The sequence below is a fragment of the Carlito syrichta genome, unplaced genomic scaffold, assembly GCF_000164805.1.
Source record: "Carlito syrichta isolate Samal-C Ts95f unplaced genomic scaffold, Tarsius_syrichta-2.0.1 Scaffold258652, whole genome shotgun sequence".
In the NCBI taxonomy this organism is placed as follows: Eukaryota; Metazoa; Chordata; class Mammalia; order Primates; family Tarsiidae; genus Carlito; species Carlito syrichta.
In genome coordinates, this window is record NW_007202748.1 from 74,143 (window position 1) to 93,914 (window position 19,772).

A 19,772-nucleotide genomic window follows, 5' to 3' on the forward strand; every position below is an offset into this window, starting at 1 on the left:
GTGTACGTGCGTGGGGCTTGGCCACACTTCCTGTCCCGCGCTCGAGCCCCTTCCGGCGGGAGCCGGAAGACACTGTGTGGATGGAATTGGGACCGACTGACGACCGGCCGGCTGCCGGGAACTGGAACTGGGAGGTGAGCGCCGAAGTGGGCCTGCCACCCTGCTCGGCTGGAGGGGGGTCCTCAAGAGGGAGGGAGCTGGGGCCTAGGTACGCCCCCGGGAGGGACTGGAAAGCTACGCTCCGGGGGTCCCGCCCTCGAAATTCGGCGGGCGCGGAAGCGGCCTTTCCGGAGCCGGCGTCTCCCTCTTCCCGTCGCGGTATTTGGGGTGATGCCTCCGCTCCTTCTCTTGGTATTGGGGCCAGGGACCCGGGACAAGACTGTCCTGCAAACGCCGGACTCGGAGCGTCCCGGGCGGGGACCGGACCGCAGCGCCCTGGTCTGCCGCGGATCGCACACTAGGCCTTTGTGGTGGGGGTGGGGATGCCGGGCCCGCCCTAACCGGAGTCCAGGGCCGCCCTCTCCTGTCACACGTCCAGTCGCGTCCTCGGGCTAGTGAGGGACGGCTGCCTCCCCGGCGGGCAGTGGGCTGTGTTCCAGCCTGTGTGCCTTTCGCGTTGAATGTATCCTCTGAAGTTTCTCAAGGTAATCCAATTCGTTTATTAAAGCTTATCCCCCTTGCTCATGAGGCTCTGAAATGTATTGTAGGCACCATTGGGGAGTTTAAAATTGTTAACTTGGGGCTTAAGAATTTGTTTCTACCTCATCAGCAAGGGTACCAGCATAATCAGCGTTTGTGCACCTGACCCTGAATTGTACCCCACATCTTTAACAGAAAACACAAAGAATTTGGTTGTATACCTCCTTTGGCACAAGGGCCAAAGAGTATCTGCCAAGAGAATAAAAGGAATATTTTGAAATAAAGTCAGGGGCATTTTGTTGTTAGGGAGTGAGAAATTCCACTTTGAATTATCTCCGTGTGAGGCAGAGTAAAAGACAACTAAAGGAGCAGTCAGAAGTTTAGGTTCCAATTTTTAAAGTTTTGTCTAATTTTTGGCATTACTAAATCTCTAGCTTTGGGATTTTTTTTTTTTATCTGTAAATTAAGGAGTTTACTGTATTTTGAGTAGGCTGAGTGGCCTGAGCACTTCTGTGTTTTGGAAAGGTAACTCGAGTGGCTGCATGAAAGATGGGCTGGAAAGGGGATTTTTAAAGGCTGGATAACCAGTTAGAAGATTATTTTAATAGTGAAGTTGGGAATTACTGAGAAACCTAAACAGCATTACAGTAGGAATACCTTTTGGGGACTCAGAATCACTGGGATTATTTAAATATGGAGAATGAGATAGATTGTTAAACACCTAGAATTTATAGCTGAGTGGGAGGAAGATTGGACCATAATTGAAGTAGGTAATGCAGGAAGAACAGGTTTGGTAAATGAGGTAATAATCTGGGTTTTGGACACTTAGGTTTGAGATGCTTTTGGATGTATGTGTGGAGCTACCCAGCAAGCAGTTACAAATGAAGGTTTGGAGTTCAGAAGAGAGATCAGGACTAGAGACAAAAATTTGGGTATCATTTGCAGTGTCATTCATTCATTATACAAATATTTATCTAGTGTCTACCAGGTGCTCACAAGGAAGCTTATATGGAAGACTTTTAGGCTCATAGTAAAGACAACTGTTTTTATTTGAGTTGGAGTCTCTGTCGCCCAGGCTGGAGTGCAGTGTCACACTCACAGCCACCACAGCCTCAACTAGCTGGACTCAAGCGACCCTTCCGCCTCAGCCTTCCAAGTAGCTGGAAGGTACAGGGTTGTGCCACCACACCCAGCTATTTTTTGATTTATTATAGAGACGAGGTCTTGCCAAGTTACCCAGGCTGGTCTCAAACCGATGGGCTCAGACAATCCTATCACCACCTCCCAAAGTGCTGAGATTACTGGCGTGAGCCACCATGCCTGGCCTTAAAGACAGTCTTAACTGTAGTGGGAAGTGACTGCTGATGGGTACAGGGTTTCTTCTGAGGATGATGAAAATGTTGTAAGATTGATTGTGGTTATGGTCACACAACTCTAAAGATTTTTTTAAAGATGTGGTATACAATTTAGGATTAGGTATACAAGTGGTCATCATATAGGTAAAGTTTGGGTCTCCCTTTGGTCCCCACTTCACCTGGTTTGAGATCAGGTACCCTTATTAATATATGTGCCTCTTCCCCCCTTGGCAGTTTCTAGCTACTGCCAATCCCTTTCTTACAGTATTGTGGTAAATATTCAGGGTTTGTTTATGAGTGAGAACATGTGGTTCTCAGTTCTTTGTTTTTGTGATACATCACTGAGTATTATAGATTCTAGGCCATAAGTTTGTCCTTCTTTATGACTGTATAATATTCCATCATGTATATGTACCACATTTTTTTATCCAGTGCAGTTTCATTGGGCAGCATGGTTGATTCCATGTTTTTGCTATTGTGAATTGTGCTGCAATAAACATGCATGTGCAGGTATCTTTTTTGTAGAATGATTTGAGTTCCTCTGGGTATAATCCTGGTAGGAGGATTGCTGGGTTGTATGGAAGATCAATTTCTAGTTCAAACTAAAAATATTTTGACTGTATTCTTAAAATGGGTGAATAGTATGGTGTGTGAACTATATCTCAGTGAAACTGTAATTTTTAAAAAGATTTGCATTACAGTTTTTGAAATCTTAAATGGGTAATGGAATTGGGAATAAGAACAAGTTTAATAATAATATTAATCTATAATAGTACTTTCAGCTAATGTACATAGCTAGTTGCCGTGTTAAAAAGTGAGATCCACACAGTATACTTGAGAAGGTACTGAATGCTCGCTATAGGTTCTTTGAGTTCAGTTTGTATAGCTTAAATACCATTCTTCTCTATTTTGTTCATATAGTACACATACTAAAAACTTGGGCACCAAAATTGTATGGCGGTACTCAGTTATAATATGGATACTCAGTTCCAGAAAATGCTTATATTAATTTTTAAATTGCAATAAATACTACAATAAAAAGATGTTATAGATAACATACAAAGGACAATAAACAGATGTCTGATTTCTTTTTTGTCTGTTTTTTAAGTTGGGAGTCTTACTCTCTCGCCTAGGCTGGAGTGCAGTGGCATGATCACGACTTATCACAGCCTCGACCTCCTGGGCTCAGGCGATCCTCCTGCTTCAACCTCCTGAGTAGCTAGGGCTACAGGCATGTGCCACCACACCCAGCTAATTTTTTTATTTTGTAGAGATGAGGTAGTTGTCTGGAAAGATTTAACAGTCCTGGGATCTCAAAGTTGGAGGAACCTTAAACATGACCTAACGAAACATCTGGCAATTTTTGGCTTGTTGAGATGAACTGGAATTGGGGGAAAGGAATTCTTAAGCCCTGGAGATTCAAGATCAAACCTGAAGAGATGTTGTTCATGCCAACCTGCTCTGTTGGTAGGAGTTCTGATTCTGCAACTTAATAACTTGGGCAAGTGATGTACTGAGCCTTGGTGCCTTCTTCTGTGAAAGGAAGAATGAATGAACTAAATTAAGCTGTTGTAGTGCTTGGATAAGAAAAATATGTGTGGAAGGAAAAGTAGAGGCTGTATGGTACTTTTTAAAATTTTTTAAATCTTTATTTATTTATTTATTTTTGAGTTGGAGTCTCACTCTTGTTGCCCAGGCTGGAATACAGTGGCACGCTCACAGCCACCACAGCCTCGACCTACTGGGCTTAGGCGATCCTTCCACCTCAACCTTCTCATCCTCTTAGACCATGATGTAGGCTGAATTTTTTAAAGTGAAAATTACATTTTATACTGTGTGATTACTGTATATGTAAAAGTGTGTGCCCAGTTTTAGTAACAATTGCACCAAATAAAATGAACTCGTGTGCCAAAATCCTAGAAAGGATTAAGATATAAGAAAGCAATAATTTAAATTACAGGGAGAAACAACTGCATCAAGGTCCTGAGAGTACTACCTTTGGGGAACACTTGTTCAAATTTTGACTCTTTTTTCAATGTAATTTTTTAAATTGTCAAAACAATTTAAATTTTAAACCTTTAAAAAATACTGGAAAATTGCCAGGCACAGTGGCTCTTACCTGTAATCCCAGCACTTTGGGAAACAGAGGCGAGACGATGGCCTGAGCTCAGGGGTTCAAGACCAGCCTGAGCAACATGGTGAGACCTCATCTCTACGATAAATAAAAAAATTAGTTGGGCATAGTGGCGCATGCCTGTGGTTCCGCTACTTGAAAAACTGAGGTGGAAGGATCGCCTGATTCCCGCAGGTAAAGGCTGCGGTGGCCATGAGTGTGCCACTGCCAGTCTGGGTGACAAAGTGAGACTCCGACGTCAAAAAAAAAAAAAAAGAAATGCTGGAAAATTGAGAAAAGAAAAATAAGTCACACTGGCCTACCACATGATATAGCTACTGTCATATCTGTGTGAATGTCCTTTTACTTTTTCCTGTGCGTATCATCATTAATTTTAATGATAGCAAGTACATAGTTTTGTATTTTAATTTTATAATTCAATGTCAGTCATTTTTCTTTGTTGTTACATTGTCTTCGTAATCATATTTTGAAGTGACAATGCCATATTGCATCAGCCATTCCCATATACATATTTTGCTTTGGGTTGTTTATTATCACACAAGGTAAGATGAATATCTGTGGGCATAGTTCTATATTTAAGTTTTTTTTAGCATAGCATTTTTATGGGTTTTGATACCTAATGGGCTTGTTTTATTTTGAAAAGGGGTTTAGGGCTGAAATCTTTATTTATTTATTTTTTTTGAGTTGGAGTCTCACTCTGTTGCTCAGGCTGGAGTACAGTGGCATGCTTATGGCCACTGCAGCCTCGACCTGCTGCGCTTAGGTGATCCTTCTGCCTCAGACTTCGAAGTAGCTGGAACTACAGGAGCATGCCACCATGCCTAGCTAATTTTTTTGTTTTGTTTTGTTTTAACTGTAGAGATGAGGTCTCGCCAAGTTGCCCAGGCTGGTCTCAAACCCCTGGACTCAGGCTGTCCTCTCGCCTTGGGATCCCAAAGTGCTAGGATTGTTATAGGCTTGAGCCACCACGCCCAGCCGTGGATTGAATTCTTTATTTGCTTGCTTGCTTTTTGGATATATAAAGAAGTGTCTTTATTTAACTACCTTTACCCACTTTCTCTTAATTCTCTGTTTTCTCTCTCTCTCTCTCTCACCTTTATTTTAGGTTAAGTTAATCATCTACTCAGTACAGCATCTTACAGGAAGATCATAGTATTTCCTAGAGGAGTATGAGCATAACAGTAAAGTGTCATTGATTCTGAATTAAATTTGAACTTGTCCCCTGAACAGCTACGGGTTTTGGAAGCTGAATCAATGTTATCGGATGAGTTAGAATCCAAACCAGAGGTGAGCCCAGTCAGATTGTTTCCTTTTCTTTTGGTGGACTATATTTCAAAGTTTATCTTTAGTTCAGGGGTCAGCAAACTTTTTCTGTAATGGGCTAGATAGTAAATATTTTAGGTTTTGTGAGCCTATGGTTTTGATTGTAACTAGTTCATTATTTTCTACTACTAAATATTTTCTCAGAGACCTATTTTTATTCTTTTTTTATCTTTTGTGATTGTTTTGATATATTTTTATGTAAGTGTAACATCATACATTTAGGTAGTTATGACAAAAATCTTATATAAATATATATTTATATGTTAATATATTCACATTTTGTTACATATAATATATGTAGGCGATGTGTATGTGTCCACACATATAAATATTTACTACCACACACAGACCGTTATTAATTTTGTATGTATTTGAAAGTATTTTCTTTCTAAATGTGCTTAGAGGATTTAAACTTTTTTAACGATTTTTGTTCATTTTTCTCACTTTAGTTTTAGTCTGTGATGCATAGTGGAAAAGTCACTGAATTTGTAATCAGATTACTTAAACTTGAAGACTTGGCACTGCTCCAAACTAGTCACTTGGCCTTAGATAATTCACTTAATGTCTTCAACTTGATTCCTCATCTATAAAATAGGCATTCAATCTAATTATGTTAACGTGAGAATTAAATGATCCAGTACCCAGAACAATGCTTTGTAAAATGTAATCAATACAATGCAGTTGATTTTTTAAAAAAATAGTTATCATTTATCATTTCTCTATTTGACAAAAGGTGACCTCTGTTAACTTAAGATAAACTTACAGTGAAGTGTTGCTTAGCAATTGGGATACTTTCTGAGAAATGCATCATTAGGTGATTTTGTCATATGGCATCATAGTGTGCACTTATACAACCTAGATAGTATAGCCTACTACACACCTAGGCTATGTGATATAGCCTATATCTCCTAGGCTATACACCTATACAGCATGTGACTATGCTGAATACTGTATTCTATACAAACATTTGAAACATAGTGGGTAAGTATTTGTGTATCTAAACATAGCTAAATGTAGAAAAGGTACAGTAAAAATATGGTATTAGAATCTTACGAACTACCATTATACATATGGTCCATTGACTGAAATGTCATTATGCAATGCAGGACTTTATATAAATCATCCTTTCTCTAGAATAGAGGACTTGGTAGTATTATGATGTGGTTAACCTAGTTTTTCTTAGAATATGACTGAGACTAGTGGACAGTCAAGACTTAATTACATTATCACCTTTTGGTAAATTCAGAGGTTTGGATTCATTCCTAACAACCTGTAGTTCTCAGTGACGTGTTTTTTCCCTCTAGCTCCTGGTGCAGTTTGTTCAGAATACTTCCATCCCGTTGGGACAGGGACTAGTAGAATCAGAAGCTAAAGACATTACTTGTTTGTCCCTCCTTCCAGTGACTGAACCCTCAGAATGCAGTCGGCTAATGTTACCAGGTAATAATTAAGATCACCAGAGAAAGAATCAAGAAGTCCAAAGGGCTTAGCCTACTCTGTGGTACTGATGGAATGAATAATTCACTTACTGACTGGCAGGAACTGGAACTATTAAGAGTCCTGGAGAAAAAGCAACTATAGGCGTCATAAGCTCATTGGTAGTTTAAGCCATAGAAATGGATGTGATCATCCAAAGAGTGTGAAAGTGAGAAAAAAAGGTCAAGGCAGAACTCTGTGAAATTCTCTATTTAAGGTACAGGATAAGGCAGGAGAGCTTGTAAAAGAGGAAAAAGACTAGGATAGCAGGATGAATATCAGCATAGAGTGGAAGCATGAAACCCAAGAGAAGTCAGTGTGTCAGATGCTCCTGAGAGGCCTGGTGAAGCAGGGACTAAAAGGAAGTCATTGTTGACCTCATCAGGACCTGTTCCATGGAGCAAAGGGGGTGAAAAGTCATACTGCAGTGAGCTGAGGTATTGATACAAAATAAGTATAGTTGAGGAAGTAACTATACATACTTTCCAAAGGCTCTCCAGGTATGAGAAAGAAAAAGAGAAGGAGGTAAGGCAGAGCAAAGTTTCTGTTTGTTTGAGATCTGAGATTGTTGAGGGTTGTTTTATGCTAAGGAGCCAATTAGAGAAGCTGAAGACAGAAAGTGTAGTAGATAATTGGTAAGGAGAATTTTGAGCACAGGTAGTAAAATTAGCTTTGAATGGAAAGAGGGAGATCCTATCATTTGATTATTAGCAAAGAGAACACTATAGATGTAATAAATTTTTAATATTATCTTTGTTTTAAAATTTGGAATATTCATTTTAATTTGGGGAGGGTCAATATTAGCTTGTTGGTGACAACTTAATTTGTTTGTTGTAAAGTCTTCTGGTTACCATTCTCTAGTGGTAGTCTTTGATTTTTGAAGTGACTTGAAAACCTATTTTAGTTTTCAAAGATTCAAGAAGGGCAAATATATTCAACCAATCAGTGTTAATTTAAATTTTTCCTACCTATATTCTAGCCCTTCTACATTTTTCATCTCTCGGCTCCTGTTTTTCTACTGATAGGTTGGGAGTTATATTTTCCAAATTCCATATAGATGTTCAGCATGTGAAATTTTTTGGATGCTAATAAATTTTTATCTTTGTTAGACTTTTTTCCTCTTAAATTTTCTCTCCCAATTATAGTATGCTGAATAAATATTTTAACAATGGTGAAGAAAATTAAAACAGAGCAAAAGTTTTAATCTTCCCTTAGAATGGCTATTATAGGTCAGGCGTGATGGTGCACGCCTATATTACCAGCACTTTGGGAGGCCGAGGTGAGAGGATTGCCTGAGCCCAGGGGTTTGAGACCAACCTGGGCAACTTGGCAAGAACCTCATCTCTACAATAAATCAAAAAATTAGCTGGATGTGGTGGCGCATGCCTGTTGTTACAGCTACTTGGAAGGCTGAGGCGGAAGGATCAGCTAAGCCCAACAGGTCAAGACTGCAATGGCCATGAGCATGCTACTGCACTCCAGTCTGGGCGACAGAGTGAGACTCCAACTCAAAAAAAAGAAAGAAAGAATGACTATTATAAAATTTAAAGATGGAAGGTAACAAATATTGGCAAGGATGTAGAGAAAAGAGAAAGAACCCTTGTGCACTCGTGGTGGGAGTGTATGTTAGTACAGCCATTATAGAAAACAGTATGGAAGTTTCTCAAAAAAAATAAAAATAGAACTACCATAGGACCCAGCAATCTCACTTGGGGGTATGTATGCAAAAGAAGTGAAATCAACATGTCAAACAGATACCTGCACTCCCATGTTCCTTGCAGCATTATTCACCATAACCAAGATATGGAGTCAGCCTTAGTGCTCAGCAGTGGATGAATGGAATTTTAAAAATCATCCATCTTTTCCACATTACTTCCTTTTAGTTTTAATTTTGATTTAAAATATTGTAGACATGTAAAAAAGTAAATGAAATAGTAATAGATAATAGTAAATGAAAAAGTATAGAATAGTAAATGAAAAGTTCTTAAGTGCAAGTACTCTGCTTGCACTTGCCTGCTACCTTATGAAACACTGTATTACGAAAACAGTTGTATCTGCACATACCTTCCTAATCACAATCCTCTCCCTTCTAAATATGGCATGTGTCATTTCACACATGGCATGTACATTTTCTTTTTAGTTGGGGTATATAATGGACACAGAAAAGTGTAAAACTTTATATGGACAGTCTGAAAAATAATTGTAAGGAAGAAACCCATATAACTCAACCCCCCCCGACCATCCCATCCTAAATCAAGAAGTAGAACGTTGCCAGCTTCCAAGCCCTGTGGTTTCTTCCGTGATAAAGACAACCTCTGTTCTTCCATAGGACGCTGTCTTCACTTTTTTGTGACCGTCATTTTTTTGTTTTCCAAATTTAGCCACCATGAATGTGTCTTTAAATAATACAGTTTAACATTAGTTGTTTTTAGACCTTGAATGAAATCATATGACATATACGTTGTACCTTTCTTCTTTTATATTTGTGAGGTTCATCCTTATTGTGGGTAGCTGTGGTTTGTTTGGTTTCATTGCTGAATAGTATCCTGCACATATTTTGTTGTTGTTGTTGTTGTTGTTATTTTTAGGCAGGGTCTCACTCTCCCTCAGGCTGGAGTACAGTGGCACAATCATGGCTCACCACAGTCTTGACCTCCTGGGCTCAGGTGATCCATCTGCCTCAGCCTCCTGAGTAGCCAGGACTGCGGATACATGCCACCACACCTGTCTGATTTTTTTGTAGAGATGAGGTCTCGCTATGTTGCCCAGGCTTGCCTCAAACACCTCGGCTCAAGCAATCCTCTTGCCTTGGCCTCCACAAAGTGCTGGCATTACAGGTTATGAGCCACTGTGCCCGGCTCATTACTGTATAGTATTCCATCGTATGAATATACCACAGCTTCTTTATCAATACTGTTATTGATGAATATTTAGTTATTTTTGAGTGTTGCATTATGACAAACAGTGCTGCTGTGAACTTTGTATTTTATCATTTTTTGTGATAAAATATACGTAACACAAAATTATCATTTTAACCACTTCTAAGTGTGCTGTTCTGTAGCATCAAGTACATTCACATTATTGTGCAACTGCCTAATGAAAATGATGATACTGTCTACTTTTATTCCTATAATCTTTGTTTGAAGAGGAAGAGTCAAACCTTATTGAGGGGAGAGGGAGCAAAGAAGTATTGAGGACACTGAGATCCACCATCCTGGGCCAGCACCTCTCGGGCTCTTCCACCTTGGAAAAGTATTCCTATAATCTTATCTGCTATCTCCTTAAAAGAGGAAAAAATGTTGTACATTTTATTTTTTTATCTTTTATTTTTGAGTTAGAGTCTCACTCTGTCTCCCAGGCTGGAGTGCAGTGAGCTCACGACCACTGGTGCCTCATCCTGCTGGGCTCAGGCAGTCCTTCCGCCTCAGTTTTCCAAGTAGCTGGAACTACATGCATGCACCACCACACCTGGCTAATTTTTGATTTATTGTAGAGATGAGGTCTTTCCAAGTTGCCCAGGCTGGTCTCAAACCAGCAGGCTCAGGCAATCCTCCCACCTCAGCCTCCCAACGTGCGGGGATTATAGGCGAGAGCCATCATGCCTGGCCAGAAGAGGAAAAATGTTACCTGCCTTTTATAAAGATAAAGGAAAACCTACTTCAGCTTTATAGTTCATTTCCTCAAATTACAACCAAAACCACTGGAAATTTTTCCCCTCCCTTAGAACAAAGTTCTTAAGTGCAAGTACTCTGAGTTATTTCTTTATATCCAGTATAAACCTAGAACTATAGTGAAACATATTGATGATTATATAAAATCTCACTCGTTTCCTGGATTGTTATTTTCTTCCCCCCTAATTATGCACTAGAACTGTCACATATATGTTATAAAAGTTAAGGAGAGGGAACTCTAAGAAAAATAAAATGTAGATCCTATTCTTGAGTTAGTATTCATTATATAGCCGCATTTTGCAAGGGAAAAGTACTGATTTCTGACCTCAAAAAAGTCTAAATCCTGTAATGTTCCAATGTGAATGGTTGGTTATTAGTTATTGCCAACCATCAGAAGAATGTTCCTCACATTTTGACTGACTCTTTTAGAAGTTAAAGCCATCTCTCTGTTCTTCTCTGAGGTAAATTTTGTATTTGTATAATGAGAATGCTGTCTGCTTCTTTAAGGGTGTTAGATATTAAGGGATATTATAAGCATATTGGTGCTATGTATCAAAATGGTGAGCTCCTTGGAGATAGGTGCTATATAAAGCTGTGGTATTTTCCCTTTACTAGATGATACTCCAAATCATACTAACTCCTCCAAGGAGGTCCCTTCCTCGGCTGTTTTGAGAAGCCTTCAGGTGAATGTGGGCCCAGACGGAGAGGAGACAAGAGCTCAGACTGTACAGAAGTCCCCGGAGTTTTTGTCCACTCCAGAGTCTCCTAGCTTGTTGCAAGATCTACAACCAAGTGATAGCACTTCTTTTATTCTCCTTAACCTAACAAGAGCAGGTATTCTTTATCCTTTTCCAAACTCTGCTCATACTTAAGAAAAAAATTAGGGGTGGGACATATTTAACTCAGTCATACTTTAAATGGAAAAAAGCTTTATTTTGTTATTGGAGAATTGGTGTGATCTGGTGACCATTTTAATGTATTGAGGGAGAGAGGACTCTAGGATGACTTAGATTTCTTGTTTGGAAAATTAAGTGGTGCCATTCACCAAGATAGCATAGGAAACAGGGCTGGGGGGAGGATGATTAGTTCCAGTTTGTGCATATTAATGTTGAGATTTCAAAGGAACATTCAGGAGGACATGTCCTTTAGAGAGTTAAGCAGAACTCCAGAGTTCTGGAGAGGTCTGATGTTAAATAAGTAGTTTTGGTGCTTATCAGCATTCAGGGAATGTATGAAACAACGAACATGGATTATTTGATTCAAGAGAAGTCTGAAGCATAAATAGAAAAGAAGACAAGTCTGGGATCCTGCAAACAAATATGTGTAAGAGGGCATATAGAAGAATAGGAAGGAGCAGTTGGATGGGGATGAAGAGAATTAGGAAAGAATGGTGGGAGAGGAAGCCAAGGGAGGAAAACGTTTTAAGGCAGAAAAGGTACTAAATAATGCCAGATATACTTCAGGATGGGCTAGTGAGATGCAGTGTATGTCTGGTGACCTTAGCAGGAGCAATTGTTATTGGGGTAGTAGCCACGCTTACAGGGATGGAGAGTAGATGGAAGGTGAGAAAGTGGACATTGCAAGTTAGAAGGTTTACTTGTTTAAGAAACTTGACTTTGAAGGAACAGGTAAGAAAGTAATAGCTAGAGAAGTAATTGAGGTTTTCTATTCTTTTTAAAAATAAAAGTAGGAGAAACATGAGCTGGGACACATTTCAAGATTATAAGGAAAAACAGTCCAATAGAAATAGGTTGCAGATGAGAGAGATAACTGAAAGATACAGAAAGAGATAATTGAAGAATAGGATTGAGATTCTAGAGGTGGGGGTCAGCCTGGTTGCCAGGAAGGACAGCTTTGCCTCTGAAACAAGAGGAGTCAAAGTAATGACAAGCCTGTAGGCTAAAAGTAGAAAGGTGAGAGGCCAAGATCTGGACTAGGATATGGAGAGTTTCTGAGTCAGGGCAAATAAAAAGGAGTGCTTGGTGGCTAACTTCCATATATTATCTTTTATTCCAGGTCTGGGCTCTTCAGCTGAGCACTTAGTGTTTGTACAGGATGAGGCAGAAGATTCTGGGAATGATTTCCTCTCCAGTGAGAGCACAGACAGTAGCATTCCGTGGTTCCTCCGGGTTCAGGAGTTGGCCCATGACAGTTTGATTGCTGCTACTCGGGCACAACTGGCAAAGAATGCAAAAACCAGCAGCAATGGTGAGTTCCTTTGATATTTTACCTTCCAGTATTCTGTGCAGAGTTTGATAATGCAGTGACTATTTCAAGTCGTATATAACTGAAGAAATTTTATTAGTGAGAGCAGAAGGCTAGAAATGTATAAATTATCTGCCTCATTTTCTATGAAATAACTTGGCAATGCCAGATTTATGTGCAAAATCAACTAAACTAGTATTCTGAATTTTCAACTCTAAGTAATGTACAGAGCCCCTTTTATTTTTATATACATACATACATATATATATATACACACACACACATACATATATATATATATATATATTTTTTTTTTTTTTTTTTTTTTTTTGAGTTGGAGTAATCACTCTGTTGCCCAGGCCTGGAGTGCAGTGGCACGCTCACGGCCACCAGAGCCTCGGCCTGCCGGGTTCAGGTGATCCTTCCATCTCAGCCTTCCAAGTAGCTGGAACTACAGGCATGAACCACCATGCCTGGTTAATTTTTTTTTTAATTTATTGTAGGGACGAGGTCTCATCAAGTCACCCTGCCTGGACCCAGGCAATCCTCTTGCTTCAGCCTCCCAAAGTACTGGGATTACAGGTTTGAGCCATTGCGCCCGGCCCAGAGCCCCTTTTAAAGAAGAAAAATTCAGCCCGGGTACAGGGGTTCATGCCTGTAATCCTAGCACTTTAGAAGGCCAAAGCGGGAGGATTCCTCGAGGCCAGGAGTTTGAAACCAGTCTGGGCAACATAACAAGACCCCATCCCTATTAATTTTAAAAAGAAAAGAAAAAAACTATAGGTCCTGGAGTTATCTTGAATTGTTTTTATGGTAATACCTCTTAAATATGTAAAAATATAAATTCTGGGTTGAACTTCTTATACTTAGAACTCTACATCACATGAAATCAAAATAGTTTTTTCAATTAGTAGGAATGAAACTACCAAACCAGTGAAAATAAGATTAAGTCAATGTGGCAGATGGTTATGTTTTGCTGAAACTAATTTTGCTGCTTATGGCAACTTAACAATTAGCTGTGATAATTTTAATGGTCTTTCTTTTCATTTCAGAATACCTGTACTACTTACTCTGTGCTACTTTTGTCTGTTCTAGTAATTTTCAAAGTATTGTCCCCAGATCATCAGCCTCACTTGGGAACTTTGAAATGCAAACTCTCAGGCCCCAGCCCAGACCTACTGAATCAGAAACTTGGTTCTAATGCATATTAAAGCTTGAGGACCATGCCTTTATTCAAGCCACTGCAAAACTTTTGCTTATGTACCTTGCCATTAATACTTTTTGTTTTAAGTCTGCCTCTGTATTTTTTCATTAACATGTAACAATTAAGTTAGTACTTTATGGTTCAGCATTGTTATTATTACAAACTAAGTGTCAGCACTGAAATCTTATGTCAGTACACAGCTGTTTGTTTGGAGTTCATGCATGTGATATAGAATATGCTTATTTTTATTACCATTCACATGAAAATAAAAAGTTAAAAAAAAAAATCTTCCAGAGAACTCAAGGATTCTATAAATATTTAGAAGCATTGACCTAAATTTTTTCTGCACTGAGAACTTCAAACCTCTGTTTTCAAAATAATTAGTTCTGTTTGTGACTGCCATAACTACTTAGAATAATTCATTTTACCATTCTGGGGAAACTCTGAAATTCAGATTCTCCCTGAGATGCTTTTGCCAATCTGTGGATCCTGAAACCTTCAGCGTTTCCTCTTGCATTGAGGCGGTAGTGCCATTTGCCAATGAGAAGAGGTTTAGGGAAGGAGCTTGGGATTTAGAATTTGAGGGCCAGGGTTGCAGACCTGGCAGCATCATTTACTAATTCCTTGCTTGGGGCAGTTTAACCTTCCTTAGCTTCAGTTTTCTTATGTTCTGAACATAGAAATTAGGCCACTGATATGAGTTGTTATGAAGACTAAATGAGTTATATGGGAAATGCTTTATAATCAGCAAAGTATTGTGTAGGTGTTTTTCTTACTCTCAAAATATATTGCCTTTCTCTTTTGTGTGCCTGAATATACAGTGACCCCAAATATAAGACAGTCTTCCATTTTCCAACAAGATAATTCTCTAAAAGCTTACATTGTTTCTTCCTATTTGAAAATTTAATGATTTTGGTTACACATATACATTTTAATTCATATGAAATATATTAATACTGCTTTTTGCCCACTAACACATAAGGAAATAATTTTATTTGACATTTTAATGCACTTAACAAAAATATCTTTGTCATTGTTATTACTGAAGCCACTTTTTGAGTCTAGCACGGTTTTTCAGAGCACATCATCTTCACATCCATCTAAGTTGCATGAAATACAGAAATATTTTAATTTTGCAAATGATGCTGTATATCGGGTCAGCAGAGATCTTTGAGCCAAATCCCCACCTGTTTTTGTAAATAAATTTTTATTGGAACATAGTCATTCCTGTTAGTTACAAATTGTCTATGGTAGCTACTATGGCATAGTTGAATGTGACAAAGACCATATAGTTCTCAATGCTGAAAATATTTACTGTCTGGCACTTTACAGAAAAAGTTTGTTGACAACTGCCATGTATGGTACCCTCACTTGGAAATTTATTTTCGATGTAAAGACATATCCGACTGGGCTCGGTGGCTCAGCCTATAATCCCAGCATTTTGCAAGGCTGAGGCAAATGCAGGTTTGAGACCAACCCAGGCAACTTGGTGAGACCTTGTCTCTACAATAAATAAAAAATTAGCCGGATATGGTAGTGTGTGCCTGTGATTCCAGCTACTTGGAAGGCTAAGGTGGAAGGAAGGATCTCCAGAGCCCAGCAGGTTGACACTGAGCCCAGCAGGTTGACACTGAGGTGGCCATGAGTGTGTCACTGCACTCCAGCCTTGATGATGGAGCGAGACTCCAACTCAAAAAAAAAAAAAAAAGACATATCCATATAACTATTGGCCCCTTTAAGTACTTACAGGCAGGTGTGGTTGCTCACACCCATAATCCCAGCACTTTGAGAAGCCAAGGCGGGAGGATTGCTTGAGCCCAGGAAATCAAGACCAGCCTGAACAACAGCCTAGTAAGACCTTGCCTCTACACAAAATTCAAAAATTAGCCAGTTGTGGTGACACAACTGTAGTCCCAGCTACTCAGAAGGCTGAGGCAGAAGGATTGCCTGAGCCCAGGAAGTCAAGACTGCAGTGAGCCATGATTGTGCCACTGCACTCCATCCTGGACAACAGGGTGAGACCCTATCTCAAAAATAAAAATAAAATTTAAATTTAAAAAATAAAGTACTTACAGTATTATCTAACACGTGCAATTATGGGATGTTAATTTTTTCTCTTTTTTAATTAAACCAGTTTCATCAGATAACCTGCAAGTATCCAAAACTATGTCATTAGTTGAGGTTATGTTAAGCTAATCTGTCTTCCCCAAACAATTGTTTTCATAAAAAGTAATTGAGAGAGCATTTCTTTATGTGAGTACTTATATAAGAACTGTATAAGAACTCAAATATAAGGCAACTCATGCTTTTCTGACGGATTTTTTTTTTTAGGTAAAAATGCGTCTTATATTTGAGCATATATTGGTAATCATTGTTGAGGTTGAGGTTCCAGTGATCTCTTAACCTTGCTATTTCCATATGTTTCTTTTTTTTTTTAAGATGGAAAAATATAGTTTATTTAGAAAGTAAATTAGAGCGAGATTGACTCACTTCCCCAAGGTAGGGGAGGGGCCAAAGCTTAGGAAAACATGACCTGGCCATCGCTCAAAGAACACATGGCCAGACCATAGCTTAGTAAGCCAATGGCCTATTTTCTTTTTTATGATTATATCAGTGTTCTTACTGTATATACAAAATTGAATACCCAAAGCCCCAACTATCAGTGATTTGAATCTCTAGATTAGCCTGATGTTTCTACAGGCCTTTGATTAGAAATCAGTTTGCTGGAGTTCTGGGCTTGGTACAGTCTCCTTCATGTAACATGTACTTTTGTACTGTTTAAATTTTACCTATCTATAGATACTCCTTTTTCAATTAGATACTTTTTTTAAACCCTGGGACAATGTGAAAGAAAAATTATTAACTAGCAGAAAGTATTCTAGGTTCTGCCCTTACCTTGGAACAGTTAGTTTTATGACTGATATTTGGTAAAGTATAGCAAGGAGAATGTAGGACAGAAAGAGAATATTAATAGATGGAAATGGGACAGAAACTGCCTTTAATCAACCATCATGTTTCAGGGGGTACGATAGGTATAACATACATATTCTGCTCTTGACTTTTGAGAGGGAAACTTGAAAATACACTCTTATTCCTGAGATATATATAGGGGAAAGATAAACTGCATATGCTTATAGCAGAATTAAGTAACTATTAGTTTTTTCTCTATTAATATCCAAGTATTTCTTGAAGAGAATGAAAGAAAAACACCACCTGCTAGACTGAAATTTGTGTAAATTTTTAATTAACTGAGTTCGTTTAAATTCAGGAGGTGCTATACACTTCTCTTCTTACCTCTTTTTATTCTTTTTCTTTTATGAAGTAAGAAAGGTAGATTTATTAATGGAAAGCTACGTTGTAAAAGGCACAACAGACAGAACAACTGTAAGAGTGTCTACTGTCTGCTGCCCTTATACTGTTGAAAAAACTCCAGTAGACATTTTCTCCAACTTCTGTTTTAATATAATTAGAAATTTTAAAATCATCTTAATTTTTGCATTCTTAAATAACTAAAGAGGGGTGGCAAAGGAGATTGCAAGGTGGTTTTTATTCTCCAGAATGACAGTAAATGGCCAAATTGATTTCAGAAGATAGAAATCTAAGAGTGGCTATCTGTGAAATCTGCTGTAAGCCCTCACTGAACCAGCGTGACTATTTAAAATACATTTTTTTTCTTTTTTCGTGGGGGGGGTCGGAGTCTCACTCTGTCGCCCAGGCAATGACACACTCATGGCCACTGCAGCCTTGTCCTGCTGAGCTTAGACAATCCTTCTGCTTTAGCCTTCCACATAGCTGGAATTACAGGCATGCACTACCACACCAAGCTAATTTTTTATTCATTGTAGAGACGAGGTCTTTCCATGTTGCCCAGGCTGGTCTCGAACCTGTGGGCTCAGGCATTCCTCTTGTGTCCACCTCCGTTATGCTGGGATTATAGATGTGAGCCACCGTACCTGGATAAAATACAGTTTTTTGTTACCCAGAACTTTCTCATCTCTGTATTACCCCACTCTGGGTGTTGATATGCCTTTTTCCCTACCAGTCTGTGTAATGCAAAATAGGTTTAATTCTGCTTTCTGAGATTTCTAATGGGAACCATTTGAGGTATTTCTTATATTTGTCAAAAAAATTTTGGTAGTTCTTGGTGGTAAGGGGATGGAAATACAGAGTCCTTGCCTTTCTATTGTTAAACAAATACAAATTGGGAAAGAAGAAGATACCTGATTATTGATCACTAGGAGTGATAATCACTAGTAGCTTTGTTGTTTGAACCTAAGTATCTGAGCAGGGTCCTTCCCTAGATCATAAATATGTAACTCTGTTACAGGAGAAAATGTCCACCTTGGTTCTGGTGATGGGCAACCCAAAGATTCTGGGCCCCTTCCTCAAGTGGAAAAGAAGCTCAAGTGTACAGTTGAAGGCTGTGACCGGACATTTGTGTGGCCAGCTCACTTTAAGTACCACCTCAAAACTCATCGGTGAGCAAATCAGAGATCTCATATTTGGATACGTTGATGTTTCCAAAGGAACTTGTCCCCTAAATCCCCCAAGGAAAGCAATGACTTCAGCTAACTTCTGGTTAAGATGTCTTTTTCTATGGAAAGATTTGCATTGTCTCATTTACCTCATTCTTGATAAATATTTAAGATATTTAGCATCTAAATGTCTTAAAGCAAGAGTTCTCAAATGTCATTATGTTTAAAATAGTTCCTTTGAAAACTTAAAAAGTAATATATAAGCCTGGGCATCTGCCCTAAACCCATGAAATCAGTTGCTGGAGGGTGGTCTGGTCATCCATAGGGCTTATTTTTTAGAGACAGGGTCTTGCTCTATCTCCCAGACTGGAGTGCAGTGGCATGACCATAGCTCACAGTAACTTCGAACTCCTGGGCTCAAGCAATTTTCTTGCCTCAGCCTTCCTAGTAGCTGGGACTACAGATGCAAGCCACTGTGCTAGGCAGTAGTTTTAACAAACTCTTCAAGTGATTCTGATGTAAATGGGATTACGTCTGCCTTCAGAGCCAGTAGGAGTTTTATTTTTCAGTTGGAGTCTCTGTCAACCAGGCTGGAGTGCAATACATGCTCACGGCCACCGCAGCCACAACCTGCTGGGCTCAGACGATCCTTCCACCTCATCCTTCCAAGTAGCTGGAACTACAGACGCATGCCACCATGCCCAGATAGTTTTTGTGATTTATTTTAGAGACAAGGTCTCACCAAGCTGCCCAGGCTGGTCTCAAACCCCCCGGGCTCAGGCAGTCCTCTCACCTTGGCCTCCCAAAGTGCTGGGATTACAGGCTGAGCCACTGTGCCCAGCCAGCTTTTACTTTTCATCTCTAGCAAAGAATACTTTCAGATATTGTTGCTTATGTGATTATTTTTGCAGAAATGACCGTCCCTTCATCTGCCCTGCAGAAGGTTGTGGGAAAAGCTTCTATGTGTTGCAGAGGCTGAAGGTGCACATGAGGACCCACAATGGGGAGAAGCCCTTTATGTGCCCCCAGTCTAGCTGTGGTAAGCAGTTCACTACAGCTGGAAACCTGAAGAACCACTTGCGCATCCATACAGGTGTGTGCAACACCAACATTCCCTCAGGTGTTCTACTCCTTGGCACAGTGCTTGTTTGCCTGTCCTTAGGAAGGGTCAAGTGGGAATAGAAATGAAGGCCTAGGGTTGTTGCTGGGTCTCTGAAGATGGGGTTTCTTTTTTCAAATGCCTCATGGCACTTACAGTAATGTTTATTGAATTTTTTTGCCTGTGTGTAA

At 39.4% G+C, this 19,772-nt stretch overlaps 1 protein-coding gene across 6 annotated transcripts in view; it reads left to right on the forward strand.

The window, feature by feature from the left end:
- ZNF410 (zinc finger protein 410) overlaps positions 1-19,772 on the forward strand; it is a 41,912-nt gene continuing 22,140 nt past the window's right edge. For 4 of the 6 annotated variants that reach the window (XR_503923.2, XM_008052158.2, XM_021709596.1 and 1 more), the window contains exons 1-7: positions 1-134; positions 5,234-5,415; positions 6,756-6,891; positions 11,214-11,432; positions 12,615-12,806; positions 18,335-18,485; positions 19,394-19,575. Coding sequence is in view for 5 of the 6 variants with exons in the window: in XM_008052158.2 (XP_008050349.1) it covers positions 5,383-5,415; positions 6,756-6,891; positions 11,214-11,432; positions 12,615-12,806; positions 18,335-18,485; positions 19,394-19,575 (913 nt within the window). In the remaining variant the exon portion in view is untranslated. Of the gene's footprint in view, positions 147-5,207; positions 5,416-6,755; positions 6,892-11,213; positions 11,433-12,614; positions 12,807-18,334; positions 18,486-19,393; positions 19,576-19,772 lie in introns of those variants that run through there. The other 2 variants (XM_021709594.1, XM_021709595.1) reach the window with 2 other exon arrangements.